At 46.5% G+C, this 19,091-nt stretch overlaps 1 protein-coding gene across 1 annotated transcript; it reads left to right on the top strand.

Annotated features, from left to right (window-relative positions):
• Nucleotides 1-3,539: 3,539 nt before the first annotated feature.
• On the top strand, nucleotides 3,540-18,741 carry JOSD2 (Josephin domain containing 2). The gene is made up of 5 exons (XM_081884478.1): nucleotides 3,540-3,692; nucleotides 5,842-6,026; nucleotides 8,853-8,978; nucleotides 10,640-10,834; nucleotides 17,216-18,741. Exons 2-5 carry the CDS (start codon nucleotides 5,887-5,889, stop codon nucleotides 17,316-17,318), a joined length of 564 nt encoding a protein of 187 aa, XP_081740604.1. The 5' UTR covers nucleotides 3,540-3,692; nucleotides 5,842-5,886; the 3' UTR covers nucleotides 17,319-18,741.
• Nucleotides 18,742-19,091: the final 350 nt, after the last annotated feature.

Below are 19,091 nucleotides of genomic sequence, written 5' to 3' on the forward strand. Positions count from 1 at the left end.
GGCTGAATACACAGTGGGCTGTGGGGCTCTGTGTCTACAAATGGCCGAAGAAAAATGGGATGGTCATCTTGAGTGGTCATTAGAACACACACCTGGAGAACTGTCTTTGTGACAAAAGCAGAACTAGATCAAATGGGCTTAAATTACAGGAGGTTTTGTAGGAATGTAGGAATCTGCCTTGTACCAAGTTAGAGAGCTCTAGCTGAATCTTGAGACTGAATCTGCTCAGAGTGGTGGAAATGCTGGAGATCTTCAAACATTGTTTTGGGGGTACGCTAGCTCTGCGACAGTGGATCTGTAAGGCAGGGTTAGCCAAAATGGGGTATTTTAGATGTTGTGGACTACAACTCTTAACAACCAGAGACAACATGGTGAATAGTTAGGGATGATGGGAGTTGTAGTCCAAAAATCCGGAGAAACTGTGTTGGCTGCCCCTGCTGTAAGACATATTATTATTCTGATAATACGTAAGTATTATGTTACATACTATGCTAATGTGTTAAAACTTAAACAAATTGCAGTTGCCTAGAATGAAGAATTGGATTAACAGAGAAGATGCTGGAGGAAAAAAAATTAATGTAAGGACCCACAAAGGAGAGGAGTCCATGAGAATTTATGGAATTTCCTTTTTGTTTTGGTTGATGATTGTTTGCAAATTTATGTCGGACATTGCAGTGCACAGCCAGGAAGCAATGACTGCGGAGAGTCAGAAGCGTGCCTGCTAGTTCCTTCTTGCCAAATCCACACCATATACTTGGCAGTAATGTCAGATGTTAGGAAGACATGCCTGAATTTTGGCCTTTCAGAGCTCTATGAAAGTTTTAAGTGTTGCCACCTTTCCAGACAGGCGGCCACCAACAGTCAGCTTCTGCTAACAAAGGTGCAGCGGTAGCATGAGCTGCACCTGTGAACTTCTGTCTGCCAGAGCTCTTGAAAAGCATGAGATTTCTGCTAAAAGGTAAAGGTAAAGGGACCCCTGACCATTAGGTCCAGTCGTGGCCGACTCTGGGGTTGCGGCGCTCATCTCGCTTTATTGGCCGAGGGAGCCAGCGTACAGCTTCCGGGTCATGCGGCCAGCATGACTAAGCCCCTTCTGGAGAACCAGAGCAGCGCACGGAAACACCATTTACCTTCCCGCCGGAGTGGTACCTATTTATCTACTTGCACTTTGACGTGCTTTTGAACTGCTAGGTTGGCAGGAGCAGGGACCGAACAACGGGAGCTCATCCCATCGCGGGGATTTGAACCATCAACCTTCTGATTGGCAAGTCCTAGGCTCTGTGGTTTAACCCACAGTGCCACCCGCGTCCCTGAGATTTCTGCTTGTGGGCTGGAAATTGCACAAATGAAGACTCCGTTCCAGGAACGTGTTATTAGGATGGGCAGATGGGCAGAAGGAGGACGAGGGCTCCTAATATACACACAGCTGCATAGAAAAGGGAATTTAAGCAGGAGAGGCTCCAAGACTGCTACTGAGAAGCACCTTTATCTTGGAGGCCAGTGACAGCAGATGAAAATACTAGCGGGATTGCAATAACACTTGTAATGTAGCTAGTACTGTGGAGATAATGGAGTTCTATTAAATATGGTCTTTTGAAAAAAATATGCAGTAGAAAAGGTTAATAATAGGACCCACAATGGGGAAGGTGGGAAGTCCAGAGGTTTGGAGGAATTTTTTTTTATTATTATTAAGTTCTGTTTTGCATACATCCATATACATTTTCCATCCTTAATTCGAGCTACACCTAGGAATAAACAGTTACATAAGAAAAGAAATAAAGAAAAAAATTGCATAGCCACTAAGTATCTTTCCCACCACCCGTTCCCTGTACTTATTATATTTAATTATCAAACCTTAAATATTCTAAATTTTGGGTTGGCTTCCGTCCACCGCCTCAATTTGAATCTATTTTTCCTTTTCCTTAACTGCCGTCTTTAGATGTTTTCCATGTCTTGGTATTAGCTTGTTTGGTTATAACTGTTTTTGTCTTTTGCAGAAATTAATCAAAGCATAATAAAGGTTTTATTTGAAAACAATGTTTTTCTAGATAAGTTTTTATAGCACTCCCATTCCTTAGTGAACTTTGGGCTTGTTCTGTTCCTAATTGTTACTGTCAGAGGCAGGGCCAGATTTAGGTTTGATGAGGCCCTAAGCTTCTGAAGGTAATGGACCCTTTATATGTCCCAGCTGTCCTTTGTCAGCAACAAGTTGTCACTGTTTTTTGTGTTGAATATATGCTATAGGTATCTAAAGCCATTTGCACATAACAAAATATGTATTTTATCAATGTAATTGTTGAAGTGAAATACAATTAAGAAGTATATTAATAGTGAAATAATTATTAAGCTCTAACTTAAAATGATATTTTATTCATAACAAACTTAATAATGCAAACACACTGGCATTTGGCAATAACAAAAGTTCCTTTAGAAACACAATTTACAAAGACTCATAATTTGGGGGCCCCCCAAGGGAGTGGGGCCCTAAGCTATAGCTTGTTTATCTTATACGTAAATCCGGCACTGGCTAAGGAATCTTTAAATGTGAATGTACAGTGGTACCTCTGGATACGAACGGGATCCGTTCCGGAGCCCCGTTTGCATCCAGAAGCAAACGTAACTAGCGATGGCACATCTGCGCACGCACACATTGCTTTTCGACGCTTCTGCGCATGACGTCATTTTTAGCGTCTGCGCATGCGCGAGAGGTGAAACCCAGAAGTAATGCGCTGTTACTTCCGGGTTGCCACAGAGCGCAACTCGAACATGCTCAACATGAAGCATATTCAGCCCGAGGTATGACTGTACAGTGGTACCTCAGGTTAAGTACTTAATTCGTTCCAGAGGTCTGTTCTTAACCTGAAACTGTTCTTAACCTGAAGCACCACTTTAACTAATGGGGCCTCCTGCTGCCGCTGCGCCACCAGAGCACGATTTCTGTTCTTATCCTGAAGCAAAGTTCTTAACCCGAAGCAATATTTCTGGGTTAGCGGAGTCTGTAACCTGAAGCGTCTGTAACCTGAAGCATATGTAACCCGAGGTACCACTGTATATGATCGTATTAAATCAAATAAAAAAAAATATTTCAAAACCACCCCCCCCCCGTTTTATTGGCTTTTAAACAAACACAATAACCACTAATCACTGATCCAGCAGCGCATCTGACGGTTTGCATTAACCACTGTCCCTACAGACGTGCAGATGCAAGCTATTTCCAAATGAGGAATTTGCAAGGTAAATTCAAAGTTGCTCGTAGCGGACGGCGCAGGAGCCCTGCCCTTCTGCCCCTGACCGGGCTTTGACTCTTTCTCTTCACTCTCCTAGACTATATTATTATCATTAATTTTATTTTTATGTTCACATTTGCTTGGCCTTCTTGGCCATTCAACTGCATTGCCACCCCGTTGCCATAGCGCGCTTTGTGGCTTCTGCGCCTGCAGTTCGTCTCCGCCCACACGACACTACGTCACCGGCGCAGATCTGGGGGAAAGGGAGGTTTCGCCGCGTTCCTTCCGGCCGGCGCCGCGAGGCATGCCGGGAGCTGAAGTCCCGCCGCCCTCTCCCAGTGCTCGCCGGGAATGGTAGTTCGCCGCCCACGCCCTTTGCACTGTCAGCCTGGCCTTCAAAGAAAGCGGCTCCCGGGGATGGGCACGGCGCGGAGTTTTAGTTGCTGGAGTCCCAGCTTCGCGAGGGTAAGATGCTTTTATTGTTATTATTGTTGTTGCTTTTCTCCTCCTGGGAAGTCTGGGTATTGTTGGCCAGGCTCTGAAGCTGGCTGGGGAAGGGGATTTAACAACAACAACAACAGGGGAGGGCTTCTTTTAAGACTGGAGGCTTTACCATTAACTAAAACAACTGCGCTTTAGAGCATGTACAGAGTGCTGCCAGCCTGCTAGAGAAGGATCAGCAGCTCCCCCCAGTGCAGCAACCTATTAAATTGCGATTAGGGAAAGTTTTCTAGCGAAAAGAAAAGGACTGGGAGCTGTAAGCTCGCTCTCTGTTTTTTTTTAAAAAATATATACAAAAGTAATATGGTTGTATCTATGATTGGGGTTAGGAAAAATTTCCTGGTGAAATAGAAGACTGTAAGCTGCCAGCTGTCGTGTAGGCCGCTAGACTTTTTAATAATATGTTTATAATTGCTTTTGGAAACTCACTTTGGGCATGGGGAATTACTGTCCAGGCGGTTCGATGTTGTTTGTTTGTTTTATTCGTTTAGTTAGCTAAAAATCTATACGCTGCTTGCTTTCAAAGAAAAACAGCAGCCCTCAAAAGTGCTTTGCAAGAAGATCAGGCGATAAAATCCAGGCGCTTTGAAACGTAAGGAAAGTTAAAATGCTAAAACAGGTTCGAATTATCTCAACTTCCTATTCATTTACTAAATTTGGATGCCGTCCTTTGTCCGGTTTACAACATAAAAATACAGGGTGGAAACACAAAATACACAACGAAATGAACCAGTATACCTCCCTGCCCCATGCTTGTCTTCACTCAGAGTAGGACCACTGGAATTAAAAGGCAGGAGTAATTTGGGGGTTCTTTAGTATCTGTGGATCTGCTTTCACAGTTTGAATGTAGCAGCCCTGTGTCTTTCTTCCTAGAATGTATATCGGTAGCTACTATATTTTAGGGAACCTTTTTAAAAAGCCAGTACAGTTGTGACATGAATTGGCACTGCTCTGCTGGCATTACCTTGCTTGCCTGGGGAACTTAGCTAGTGAGGACTGGTTTGGACAATTATAGCTTTAGCAAATTGCAGTAGAGCTCTTCTGTTCCTGTTAAAACAAAATAAAGTAGGGTGGAAGGGGGAAAACGGTTTTGATCTTTAAACGTTAAGTGCCTTTAGTCTGCAATCCTAACACTACTTACCCAGGATTATTGAATTCAATACAACTTACATCAGAGTAGACAGGGTTCTGCTGTATATTTTGGAGGAATGACTGTCTTAGACCTAATGGTTCAAAATGCTTTCGGTGAAGTCAGTTTTAATGCTGCAGCTACATTAGTTGCATGAATTTTATGTGAATTTTGATCATGTATTTGATCATGTGAAAATTGTATCATGTATTATATTTTGTTGTATTTTAATTAGTTGTACGCTCTTCTGTGACTGCTGCGTTGAAGGGCAGTATAAAAATACATCAATAAACAATAAATTTCACCAATAAATGGATCTTGGTGTGATTTCTTTAATCACTCTTTTTTTTCTACTACTCTAGTGGCTAAAATATTTGGTTTCTGTGTGGCTTAGTAATATGTGTTTTGATTCTTTCTCTTCCATCTCTTAGACTTTAGGAGTATTCATTTTTGTGGGGCCATGTTATTTGTTGCATTCAGATACTGCCTTTCTGCCATGGAAGTTTACATTTGTCGTTATGCACTTGTGGCTTCTGTGATGATGTTGTTGATGATGGTCAAAGTCTCAGCAGTGATTGGTTGGGACTTCCCTGATGCTGGAGTCGGGTGGGAGCAGGCAAGAGAGTCTCTGGCTGCCATTGGCTGAGCTGCTGTGATGCAAGAGAGGGGGTGTGGCAGGTAGGAATGCCTTGGAGATGAGTAGAAGAGAAGGCAGGTGACTTGAGAAGGTGTTAGGCTTAGGGCAACTTAAAAGAGGTTCAGAGTAGAGTAGGCAAAGGGGTAGCCGAGAAGACCAAAGGAAGCCGCTTGAGAGGGTAAGGGAAATGATGAGACAGAACGGGCAAAGAGGAAAGGGGCCAAAGTGAGAAAGGCCAAGGAACACATAGTTGATGTGAAACTACCAGCCAGGCTCACTAATGCAATTGCATTGATTTCCCTGCCTTCTCTGTCGTCTGTGATTTCATCATTGGACTTTCTTTCCAGGGCTGATCTCTTGCAGGAAGAACCTCTTGGACCTGTGTAGATGTGATGTCCGGGTCCGGACGAAACGAAGCCCCTGGGGTTTACCATGAGCGGCAGCGGCTGGAGCTGTGTGCCGTCCATGCCCTCAACAACGTCCTGCAGGAACGAATTTTCACGCAAGAGGCGGCGGATGAGATCTGCAAGAAGTGAGTGGCTGGAACGTCTTGTGCTTTCGCCTCTCGCTAATACCTCTGTATCTGCTTTCAAGATTCCCAGAGGAGACTTTTCTCTGTATGCAGGATCCTTTTATCAATGCCCTAACAGCCTTTCAGCTCTGTAAATGGCTTATTACAGTCGCCTTTTAAAACTCCCCGACAGTCAGTTGTTTTTTCAAGGAGGGAGGGGGAGAGGAAGGCGAAAGCTGTATCTCCTTCATATTTCCTGCTGTGCCCCCCAAATCTGGCAGCCTTGAGGACTAGAACCTCCAGGCTGGCTGCTGGAGAACCCCATAGACAGCCCCCACAGTACCATGAAATGCATGTGAGCAGTGTAAGAAACTCAGATATACAGTGGTACCTCGGGTTACAGACGCTTCAGGTTACAGACTCCGCTAACCCAGAAATAGTACCTCGGGTTAAGAACTTTGCTTCAGGATGAGAGCAGAAATCGTGCGGCAGTGGGAGGCCCCATGAGCTAAAGTGGTGCTTCAGGTTAAGAACAGTTTCAGGTTAAGAACGGACCTCTGGAACGAATTAAGTACTTAACCCGAGGTACCACTGTATAAGCTAGGCGCCAAACAGCTCTCTAAACCAAAGTTACAGTTGCCATAATGGAATGTCTCATTGCCATTTAGGGGCAGGGCAGCTCTCAAATCTTATTTTTCAAATGATGGACTGACTGTGATTGATTCTCAGCTATAGATCTGGCTAGATCAGATGACAACCTTGAGCTAGGTTAAGAGCTTTGAGAACTTAAAGAAGTAAAGAAGCTGGATGCACGGACAGTCCGTCCCCCCCATATATATATTGGCTGGTTCCAACCTCTTTCTTGATGGTAACTGCTCCTGCCCAGGCTGCCCAGAAAAAGCATTTTGGTTCCAGAAATTCATTCCGTTTGTGCAGATAAAATACAACTGATGGAATTCTACAGGATGGGGTGTTAGTGTGTGAAAGAAACAGTCCAGATCCAATGATCCCTCCAGATGGAGGCATCATCCTGGCTCCCAGGCATCTTCTCCGAGCCAAAAGTGGTCAAAAGCGATGGCTAATTTTGAACACTGCGTGTGAGCTTTGGCATAGCTTGTGCTTAACTAGCTTTCAGTGAATCATCTTTAAAACACAGTTCTGCATCGGCACATGGTGGCACATCACCCCTTCTGCTTGGCATGGACCTGCCAGTCTCTTCTCATGCGCCTTTAAATTCAGGAGCGCTGCACTAGGGTAGGGCACTAATTCTGTGTGTCTGTCACCAAAGGGATGGTCCACCTGTGTCCTTGACAGTTGATGGATGGACTGGGCAACTCCCAAGGTCTTTTGCGGGAGACGCTGTTTCCTTTAGTCACTTAAATCCACTGGTCATCGTGGTACTTTAATTAGCACAGTGCAGATATATATCTTGCACTCGGCAGCCACTCCAGAGGATGGAACAGGTGTGAAGTCAGCATCTGAAATACTGCTTCTTTTGCCGTATAGATCTGTTGATTGATTGTTCATTTTTATACAACGTTGTTCGGGGCAAGCACACCTCCCTGGGGTATAATATTTCTCCGGAAAAGCAGAGGAGGCAGTTGAATAGAAAGAAGTACTGTACACATCTTTTATTCTCGATATATTTTGAGGGTAACTCTCTCTGGGGACAAGTTTCTACAAACTTGAAATGGGCAGAAAGAGATCAGGATGTGTGAAAGGCACATATTTTATTCGGCACAAACTTAGGAGAACCAAAAATCTGTAGGTTGATAATAAATGAGTAAATTTGCAGGATGATAAAAAAGAAATAACAACATCATTGGGCTGGGGGAGTTTGCAATGCAATTCAGCAATGATGTACTTAGGTTAAATCATACATATGGACTAAGGGGTTGTGCTGACCACAGAAGGTGGGTATTGAGGAGAGACAACATGATGTGGTTAAAGCCCTAAATGCCCTCGGCCCTGTATACCTGAAGGAGCATCTCGACCCCCATCGCTCAGCCCAGACACTGAGGTTCCCTCACTACAATAAGTGAAGCTGCAGGGAACCAGGCAGAGGGCCTTCGTGGTAGTGGCAACTGTCCTGTGGAACACCCTGCCATCAGATGTTAAGGCGTTGAGTAATTACAGTGGTACCTCGGGTTACATATGCTTCAGGTTACAGACTCCGCTAACCCAGAAATAGTACCTCGGGTTAAGAACTTTGCTTCAGGATGAGAACAGAAATCGTGCGACAGCGTCGCGGCAGCAGCGGGAGGCCCCATTAGCTAAAGTGGTGCTTCAGGTTAAGATCAGTTTCAGGTTAAGAACGGACCTCCGGAATGAATTAAGTACGTAACCAGAGGTGGTACCTCGGGATGTGAACGGGATCTGTTCCGGAGCCCCGTTCACATCCCGAACGAAACGTAAGACATGTCTGCGTGTGTGCGGGTCGCATTTCGCCGCTTCTGCTCATGCGCGAGACGTCATTTTGACCATCTGCGCATGCGCGAGTGGTGAAACCCGGAAGTAACGCGCTCCGTTACTTCCGGGTCTCCGTGGAGCGCAACCCGAAGCGTATTTATCCCGAGGTATGACTGTATATAACATTTAGGAAACATCTGAAGGCAACCATGTGTAGGGAAGCTTGTTAAGGTTTAATGTTTTACTATGTTTTACTATGTTTTTATATATGCTGGAAGCCGCCCAGAGTGGCTGGGGTGACCCAGTCAGATGGGTGGGGTACACATTAATAATAATTCGAAACAGTAATTCTTGGATTGGGGTCCTGTGCCTTATTCTTTCACTGGTGTCCAGCCCTCTGATTCTTACAATGAGTCCCTCCTTCCTTCCCTCCAACAGGCTGGCCCCAGATGCCAGGTGGAACCCACACCGCAGCTTTCTGGGCACCGGGAATTATGATGTCAACGTCATCATGGCAGCTCTTCAGAGTGTGGGTCTAGAAGCCATCTGGTGGGACAAACGGAGGTGAGAAAAGCAGCAACCTTTGCCTGGTGTTGTGTATCTGCTTCCCTTGGTGCACGCAACTTTGCAGGCTCCCCATCATTTCTCGGCTTGCCTTTGCTACGGTGGCCGACTTGCCATGCTCCTGTCCTTCTCCCTCCCATTGGCAGATCCTCTCCCACCTTCCTCTTTTAGCTTCTTTCTTTATTACGTTTATGGGATGCCTTTCTGCCGAATTGCTGGGGGCCACAGCTGACAATCTAAGGTGCAATTCTATTATATGAAAGGAAAACAGAATGAGAAGTGAAGGGAGAGGCGGGAGGGGGAAGGAAACTAAGCAGATTTCCATAGCATCTTCAGGTCTAATAACCGGATGGAGTGGTCACTGCAGTGATAGCGTTTGGAGAGAAAGAGGGCAGCCAATCGGCGTCTAGTCCCAGCTGAGCTCATGGAGGGGCTCTTGCTGGCTCAACGCGGCAGGAAGTGTCCCCGTTTCACCTCCCCATGTTACCTGTGTGCATGGAGATAAATTGCGAGCACCCGAGGTGAATTGGTCTGCGCTGCAATGTTGAGTAAGGAAGACCAAAGTCTCATGGAACTTGAGGCAGCCGCTGAAATCTCCCACCATTTGCTCTTTTTATATGATTGCAGTCCCCATAGGGTAGGCATGTACAACAGGTCAACCGCAATTTACCGGTCGATTGCGGGGCGTCCCTGGTCTTCCTCCTTGCAAAAAGCTGAACAACTTTGGTCAATCTAATGAGTAGATCGCTGCCAGTTTTGTTATAGTGGGAGTAGATCACAGTCTCTTGGTAGTTGGACATGCCTGCCATAGGGTGTTTTTGTTGTCCTCTACCGTGAATTGCTCCCATTTAAAAAGTTGGACCTGGAATTCTGGAGAATGTGGAAGTGACATTTTGCTCCCAGATAATCTCCTTTCTCAAGGACTGACTGTGTTGAGACCAGGGTGGATTAAAAAAAATTAAATCAGATTTTTAAAATTGAAATTGGATTTTTAAAATAAAATGCTTTCGGAGGAAAAATCTTTCTAAATATCATTTTGTATTTGTTACATTATAGTTCAAAGGCTATTCATCAGGAAATAAGGATATGTGTAAGTTTTTCATGTGTGCTAAAACTCAGTCTAAGTTTTTTTTTAAATTGTTTAGCCACATCAGTTAACAAACATGGATACATGTGCTATAATGTTACTGTTTTAGTTAAATAAATCGTTTAAATTATTATTAAGGAAATGATTATTTTTCTCCTCCCAATAAAGTATGGCAGAAAAGTTGTCCAAATATAAACAGTTAACTTATTAAACTTCACAATAATTTTGTAGTTATCAGTCTATGTATTTCTAATAGTATAACCAAATCAGTAATTTTTGATATAACTGTAAAAGCTACTCTGAAAATTTATTATTCCGAAAACGAAACCTCCGTCTGGTTGTAAATATTAAGATTATACAGCAAGAATGAGTCTTTCTGTAAAAAAGGAAAAGAAAAAAGATTTAAATCAAGTCTTACTGACTAGTGATTTAAATCAAATCCACCCTGGTTGAGATCTGCCTTAGCTTCTCAACAGCTCGACACCATTGAGTTTCTGCGAGTCTCTTGAGAAATCTGTGTCTCTCTCTAGACTCCTACCCTCTTTGACAAGTCTCATCTCCCTTTGTGCCTTAGGCCCCTAGAGCAGCTGTCCCTGGAAGGGGTTCTTGGTTTCATCATCAACGTCCCGTCCAACGTGTGTCTGGGCTTCCTGTCCCTCCCAGTGAGGCGCCGCCACTGGATCGCCGTGCGCCAGCTTGACGGCACCTACTACAACCTTGACTCCAAGCTGAAGGGTCCGGCTCCAATCGGTGGTGAATCTGACCTCAGGTACTGCTCCTGTGGCTGGTTTGGGGACAACTACTGTGTAGTCCCAGGGACGCGGGTGGCGCTGTGGGTTAAACCACAGAGCCTAGGACTTGCCGATCAGAAGGTCGGCGGTTCGAATCCCTGTGACGGGGTGAGCTCCTGTTGCTCGGTCCCAGCTCCTGCCAACCTAGCAGTTCGAAAGCACGTCAAAGCGCAAGTAGATAAATAGGTCCCGCTCCGGCGGGAAGGTAAATGGCATTTCCGTGCGCTGCTCTGGTTCGCCAGAAGCGGCTTAGTCATGCTGGCCACATGATCTGGAAGCTGTACGCCGGCTCCCTCGGCCAGTAAAGCGAGATGAGTGCCGCAACCCCAGAGTCGGTCACAGGGGTCCCTTTACCTTTACCTTTACTGTGTAGTCCCAGTGATTTATTTTTAAATACTTTCTATCCTGCCTCCTTTATCCTCCTCACACCCCAAAACGAATCAGAGTTGGCTTATACCAAACCAGATCATGCAGTGGAATAGAATTTATAGTGTGAGAAAGAAGACCTCAAAGCTCATTTTGCTGATTTAAAGGAATCCGCTGCGATAGCATTCCTGCTAGATGGCCATTCGGCAATAAATAAGAAATACATTAGAACCTTACTGGAAAACCAAACACCATCCGTTTTGGAGGTAAACGTTGCTTAAATAACAAGAGCATCAGAAAACTTGGTTAAAAGACTTGTGGAATAGTCTTGCCTTCTCTTTGCCAGGCCTCTAGAAGAGTATGAAGTGTTGGGTCCTGACAAGCTTTCCTTGGAAGGTTATTCATAGAATCACAGAATGTAGAGTTGGAAAGGGCAGTGGGAGAGAGAGCAAAGGTGGAGACGGAGAATGAATATACAGGAGGAGGAGCCTGAAGATACATGGGTCCCAAGAATATTCTAGGTGGTAAAAAGAAGTTTGTGTAGTTTAAAAATTTCGCCACTGCCAACATGTAAAGGAGCGTCTCCACCCCCATTGTTCTGCCTGGACATTGAAGTCCAGCTCCAACGGCCTTCTGGCGGTTCCCTCACTGCGAGAATGAGGTTACAGGGAACCAGGCAGAGCGTCTTCTTGGTAGTGGCGCCCGCCCTGTGGAACGTCCTCCCATCAGATGTCAAGGAAATAAACAACTACAGTAGATGCTCATGTTGCGAATGTGATCCGTGCGTGATGCACGTTCGCAACCCACAGTGTTCGCAACCTGCATCTGCGCATGTGCGGGTTGCGATTTGGTGCTTCTCTGCATGCGCAAAGTGTGATTTAGCGCTTCTGCGCATGCACAACCGCTAAAACCCAGAAGTAACCCATTCCGGTACTTCCGGGTTTCGACGGTCCGCAACCTAAAAAAACGCAACCTGAAGCGGCTGTAACCCGAGGTATGACTGTATCTGACTTTTAGAAGACATCTGAAGGGGGCCCTGTTTAGGGAAGTTTTTAATGTTTGATGTTTTATTGTGCTTTTAATATTCTGTTGGGAGCCGCCCACATTGGATGGGGAAACCCAGCCAGATGGGCGACTTATAAATAATACATTCTATAATAAATTTATCATTACTATTATGGTTTTGTTATTCTGAGCTGCCAGCATGAAAGACATATTTGAGAGAGATATATCTGGGAGATGTTACTGCCACCACCTCTGTAGCCCCCCCATTCCTGAGCTCAGAGGAAACTGACGTTGTTCTCTGGACATCTTTGGGATTCACAAAGACACGAGCCAAACAGCCCACTCACTGCCTTTTGAGTTACACAAGGGAACTCGGCAGCGTGTGACAAAGGTACGGGATTCAGAACCAAGTTCACTTCAAGCAGCTGTGCAAGGATAAATGCAATGCTTTATTCAGAAGGTTGCAGGTGCTCTCCCTCCCACACACAATTATGCGGGATTTATGTTCTGGGCCCCCGCACGCATAAGTGAAATTGCATAAAGTGGGGAACCACCCCACTTCAATTGGGGGGAGGAGAGAGAGAAAGAGACTCATATATGCCGCTGCAGCTGTTGCCTGGAAGTCGCTCGGGGTCGCTGCCCAGCCTGTCCTGAGTCTTCCCATATTGAGGGCCGCTGCCCGGCACACCTTTCACCGCTCTTTTCTGAGCAGCAGTCCTGAGCGAGAGAAGACCAATTAATTTATTAATTACACAGTGACCCATGTAAACATGGTTGCATGCGAGTGGAATGTATAACATAAGCGTAAGAACCTTTTGCCCATAAAATACAGGCTTAACAGTATATGGTGTACAGTCATACCTCAGGTTACAGCCGCTTCAAGTTGCGTTTTATCAGGTTGCGGACCACCGAAACCTGGAAGTACCGGAACGGGTTATTTCCGGGTTTCAGCGGTCACGCATGCGCAGAAGTGCTAAATCGTGCTATGCGCAGAAGCAGTGGCGTAGCGTGGGGGTGCAGGGGGGGCGGCTGCACCGGGCGCAACATCTGGGGGTTAGGGTTAGGGGGCGCAAATCCACGGGTTAGGGTTAGGGGGCGCAAATCCACGGGTTAGGGGGCGCAAATTACTTGCCTTGCCCCGGGTGCTGACAACCCACGCTACGCCACTGCGCAGAAGCGCTGAATGGCAACCTGCGCATGCGCAGATGCGGGTTGCGAACGCTGCAGGTTGCCAATGTGCATCCTGCACGGATCACGTTCACAACCCTAGCGTCCACTGTATTTGGGAGTACAGAATAGAAAATGGCAAAGCCAGCTTGCCTCACGCCAATACCAACCATTAGAGTCACACACCTCACCAGCAGATTTCATCCAGGCATGCATGCTTTTTGCAGTTTACGATGCTTCAGCCAAATTGGAGCTGTTAGACCCAGGTCAAAAACCAGTTAAAAAAAAATAAATAGATCAAAAACTGCCTGGATACCGAAAGGTAGATTTTCTGTCAGCTTGTTGGATCCCGGGAACATATTACACCAGCTCTTGAGGGTTATGTGCTGGAATATGTGCTCTGTGGATTTCTGCACAGTCACTGTGACCTTGACGCAGTCTTGCATGAGACACGCAGGTGGCAAGATGAACTGATTTAATGAAACGTCTTCCTCGCTGAAGACTGCGCCCGGAATCCTGAGCAAAAAGCCATTTTAAAATGAGGCTGAAAAGTAGGGTTCCTTTGCAGGAGGGGCAGGCAGAAGCCAGCCCCGAGGTACTTAGCAAAGTCTTGCTCTGGAAAACAGTCGGGTCTCTTCCAGTCCCCATTTGCGTATCTGTCTGATGATATTCTTTGCATGATGGGTTAAGCCAGAGTTATACTGGGGAAATGGACCAGAGGGACCATAATGTTGCCCCATTTTTCTACTTGCAACTACTGATGCTGCAGAAGAGGTGCTTCTGTTTCTGCCACTGATGAGAGACAACGCCTGAAACCAGCTCATTGCCTAGGGCCAGAGTATCTGAAGAATGCTTCACCTCCATCGTTCAGCCAGGACACGGAGGTCCAGCTCTGAGGACCTTCTGGTGGTTCTCGCATTGCGAGAAGTGAAGCTACAGGGAACCAGGCAGAGGGCCTTCTTGGTAGTGGCACCTGTCCTGTGGAATGCCCAACTGGCTGACTTTTAGAAGACATCTGAAGGCAGCCCTAGTCCTGTTCAGGGAAGTTTATAATGGCTTTTTGGAAGTTTTAATGAAGTTTTTTTTTTTGTTGGGTGCCACCTAGAGTGGCTGGGACAACCCTGTCAGATGGGCAGCAGATGATGATGATGATGATGATGAACCACCTTCTCCTGTAGGAACCTGCCCTTTTCCTGAGGTCCTCACCGAGGCTGTTTTCCAGGTTCCTCTTCCTTTGGGGAGGATAGACGGGTGGTCACTGGAGGTAAATTGTCTCAACTTAGGGGATATTCTTTCCAGTGAGTCTTTTGGCAACTATCCTCCCAGTTTGCAGACACCGTGTTAAAACTCAGGCTGCTAAAGAGTTCTGAGGGTGCAGTCCTTTTGTGTCCTTACTTGTGAGCGGCACCAGCTGAGCAGTGTTACTCGCTTCCGAGTAAGGGGCAGGCTAGCATATGGATTCCAGCTGCTCATGAGGAAATAGCAGTAGCCCCGGAGTGCTTCGTTTCACAAGGTGATGCATGGATGTGTCACAGAGCAGGCATTTACTCTTCTCAGACAGCAGGTAATTGCTTTAAAGGTGGCATTTGCCACCCACGATTTTTATACGTATTAAAAATGGTAAAGAAAAGAAATCCGACGGAGTGGGAGCCCTTGGCTTTTCAAGAGGATAAGATGTCAGTCCAGCAGCGACTTAAAAACAATTTCGTTCTGCTGAACTTTTGACAAGTAATAATAATGTGATAGGTCGTTTGTTCCCTGCCTGTTACAATCACAGGCAGTTGCCTTGCACCAAGTAAGAGCTTTGGTCCATGTAACTAAGTACAGTTGTACACGGGATCCGTTCCAGAGCTCCGGTCGGATCCTGAGGAATTCGCAACCGGAGGTGCCTGTTCTGAGCATGCACATGTGCAGTAGAGTGCTTCTGCGCATGCGCACCTGGCGAAACCCAGAAAAATACTTCCGGGTTTGCTGCATGCATAACCCAAAGAATACGCAACCAGAGCTGTGCGTATCCAGAGGTACCACTGTATCATCTACACCAGGAATGGGGACACTGTGACCCTCCAGAATGTTGGACTTCAACTCCCATCAACCCAGTTGTCTGGGATCATGGGAGCTGTAGTCCAGCAACAATCTGGAGAGCTACAGGTTCCCACTTCCCAGCCTACACTGACCACCAGAAGCTCTCCAGGATTTCAGAGAGAGATCTCTTCCAGTACTTACCTGGATATTCTGGGAACTGAACCTAAAGGCCCTTCTGCAAACAGCGCATGTGTTCTATCACTAGACTGTGGCGCTGCTGGTTCTGTTGCTGTGTGTCCCACTTTCAGAATGTATGTGACTGACTTTGGGTTGTAAGTTGCGTTGAAAACCTCATTAAAGAGGCAAGTCATTAAAGAGGAACTAAATTGAGAAAACCAGACCGACTTCTTGTAGCCAGAAATCGTGCAGGCAATATTTTTTCCCATTCTTTCATCGGATTCATGAAATAGAGTATCAAAATTGGGGTGTGCACCTAGCAAAAGGGTCATTTCAGGATCAACCAAGCTAACCACGTGAGGAGGCACAAGATGGTAGGAACGTGGAGAACACAGTCTGGTCATCTGGGCGCATGAGACATGAATGTCATCCATCATCTAAACAGCTGCTACAGCATCAAAGCATATAACCTCTTCCCCTCAAAAGCCACGGTTAGCCAGCTACTCCCCAGAGACGCTGCAGTGCCTTTTTGCCTTTGATAAAGACCAGCCCAGTAACTCTCCTGGAATTTTGTTCCTCCTCTTGAAACGCTACACCCCACTTGGAAGTCTTACTGGTGCCAGGCAAAATGAGCAATTTCCTTCTGGTGTGAGCTGGCAGCAGGGCAAGGGTGAAGTTTGGTAAACAGCCACGGCTATTTTGTGCTGCGACGGTTCTGCAACTGGAATTCTGTCAATGGGTGTTTGGAGCTTGCTTTGAGAGATCCCTGCGAGATCCTGTTTGGGGAAGAACCTTTGACCACATGCCTTCTGTGCAGAATATCCCAGAATATTCAATTGCTGGTGTCTCCAGCAATTGCCCCCCAAATTGTTACTGCTAGTCAAGAGTAATAACAACAACAACAGCAGCAGCAATAACAATAACAATTTATTATTTATACCTCACCCATCTGGCTGGGTTTCTTCAGCTACTCTGGGCGGCACCCAATAGAATATTTAAAACACGATAAAACAAACATTAAAAACTTCCCTAAAGAGGGCTGCCTTCACATATCTTGGAAGTCTTGTGCCTTTTAGAAATCAGATACAGTCAAACCTCTTCTTACGTCAGCCTCCGCTTGCGTCCATTTCGCCCAACGTCTGCGGCAAACCCAGAAGTAACCGACGGGATTGCCGCCGTTCGCACATGTGCAGGAGCATCTATCGCTGTTTGCGCATGCGCAGAAGTGCCAATGGCCATTCGCACATGTGCACTGCACCTGCGCACAACGACGCCTCTCCCAGCAACCCGTTTCGACTTCCAGATGGGCCTCCAAAACAGATTGTGGTCGTGAGTAGAGGTTCCACCATAGTTGTTTATCTCCTTGACATCTGGTGGGAGGGCGTTCCACAGGGCAGGTGCCACTACCGAGAAGGCCCTCTGCCTAGTTCCCTGTAATCTCACTTCTCACAGCGAGGGAACCACCAGAAGGCCCTTGGAGCTGGACCTCAGTGTCCGGGCTGAACGATGGGGGTGGTGACACTCCTTCAGGTATAGACAACACTGAGCTAGATGGACCAATGGCAGCTTTCTACATTCTTGTCCATGACCTCTTCTTCCTTCCCTCTTCTTCACCACAGGGTGTTCCTGCAGGAAATACTGTCCCAGGGCCCTTGCGAGTTGCTGCTGGTCGTGCCCCATGAGTCGAGCGAAGCTGGGAACTGGCTGAGCACAGTCAGGTGACCCCTGGCGCCTATGGATCCACGTTGGGGCCTGCCCTGAAGCACTCTGCCCCACCCTGTTGTGCTGGCTGCTGCATGTGTTGTGGGGGAGGAAGAAGCTGCACGTCCTCCCGTTTCTACACTGTCAGTCTGGGAGTGACAGTACGAGATCCGTCCTCCTCCCCTCTCCTTCGGGAAATAGGAGTCCCTGGCTTCCCCCTTGCTTTTTAAAGACTTGGCCTGTCCTGGGACAGTGTGGAATAAAGGATGCAGTGCCCAAATGGTGGCAGGTCTCCTGGTGCGACCAGTTAAGACCTGTGAGATGAGTCATGCTATGTCTTCCAACAGCGACCAGCCAGGTCTTTGAAGGGGTGTGTGTGTGTGTATATGTGTCTAGCTTTACAGGCAGGCTATGATGGTTCTGTCCAACCCTTGTGCGTTTCCTGGCATGTGGCAGTCGGTGATATAAATGTGTCTGACTACCCGGTTCTGCTTCCGGCCACTATGGCATAGCAGACCTCTCTTCTCTGCTTATACGTGATCCCTTTTGTGAAAAGCCATTTCTGCTAGTGCATCACAGCGAGTTCCTTGGGCTAAGCAAGGACTTCCTTTGCCTTTTGCCTTAAATCTGCTGACTCTTCATTTTGGAGCGAGGTGCTGGGTTTCTCCAAAGGGAGGATATTGGGAGGGGCAATTTCCAGGACATCTCGTTTTCTTTTTTCCTGCAGAAGGCCGTAGGAATGATATATGGGGTTAAGAACTCTCGAGTGGCTGTCTTGACGAGTGAAGTTGGGAAAGAGAGAGAAAAGGAGTGTGAAAGTCCAATTTTGCTAGCATGTCCGGGGAACCGGGATGAAGTTGGCTAGAGGAATTATTGGGCTGGAGTCGCAGATTGGCTTGCACAGAGATGCAGGGCTGCAAGCGCTTAACTCCTGGGCCTGTAATTGCTGGCTAACATAAATTCAACCAGGAAGCTTCTCCCAACAAATGTTAGGTTTTTGGGGAAATCTGTCTGTTGGATTTCTACCTGTTCCAAAGCACAGGTTGGACTGGGGTAGGGGGAAGAGGTAGGTTTTTGTTTTTATTTTTGTGGCTGGAGGGAATCTTCTTAAAGGAAAAGTTGCGTTTCTCATCCTCCAGGAGGAAAATTGCAAAGGGGTACATGGCGTTCCTTGCAGTAGGTCAGAAATGAGTGGGAGCTGCGCAGCTTTTCCGTCGCAGTCAGGAAGTGAGGCTAGTAGCTTGCCCAGCACTCTCTCGCCCCCGACGTAATAGCCCTTCCAGTCTTTATGCTTTGTTTAGCAATGTGTGCTGTCCTTTTCCTGACAAGGAAAATATCCCCCCTCTTCCAAAACACAAGAACCTTTTTAAGTTCTCGGAAAACCGAAAAAGAAGGAAAAAACTAAACGATGCAAAACCAATAAAACGTGTGCTGGAGTTTGTGATTGTTCCGCGTAGAATGTATTTTTCCTCTTGACTGGAATGGGCGGAGGGTGTCACACCTGCTTGCACAGGGAGAGTCAGCCTGTTGTTTTCGAAGAGTCACTGTGACTGTGTTGGGGAATGCATGAGTGGAGTGGGAAAGGTTGTCTATTGCAGGTAAGAAACCAGTTCTGTGTTGCTAATTATATTAGTGAGTGAGCGTTTTTGTGTCCCCACCGCTTTGAAAACAGAGACACTCTTTTTGTATGCTGGTGCTAGCCCTCTTTTTCCATCAAAGTACATTTATTTATTTATTCATGTACATTTAGGGTTGCCGTATGTCAAACAGTGAATATCCAGACAGAAAAGTTGT

This window comes from Podarcis melisellensis, assembly GCF_964234715.1.
Source record: "Podarcis melisellensis genome assembly, chromosome: 13".
Taxonomy (NCBI): Eukaryota; Metazoa; Chordata; class Lepidosauria; order Squamata; family Lacertidae; genus Podarcis; species Podarcis melisellensis.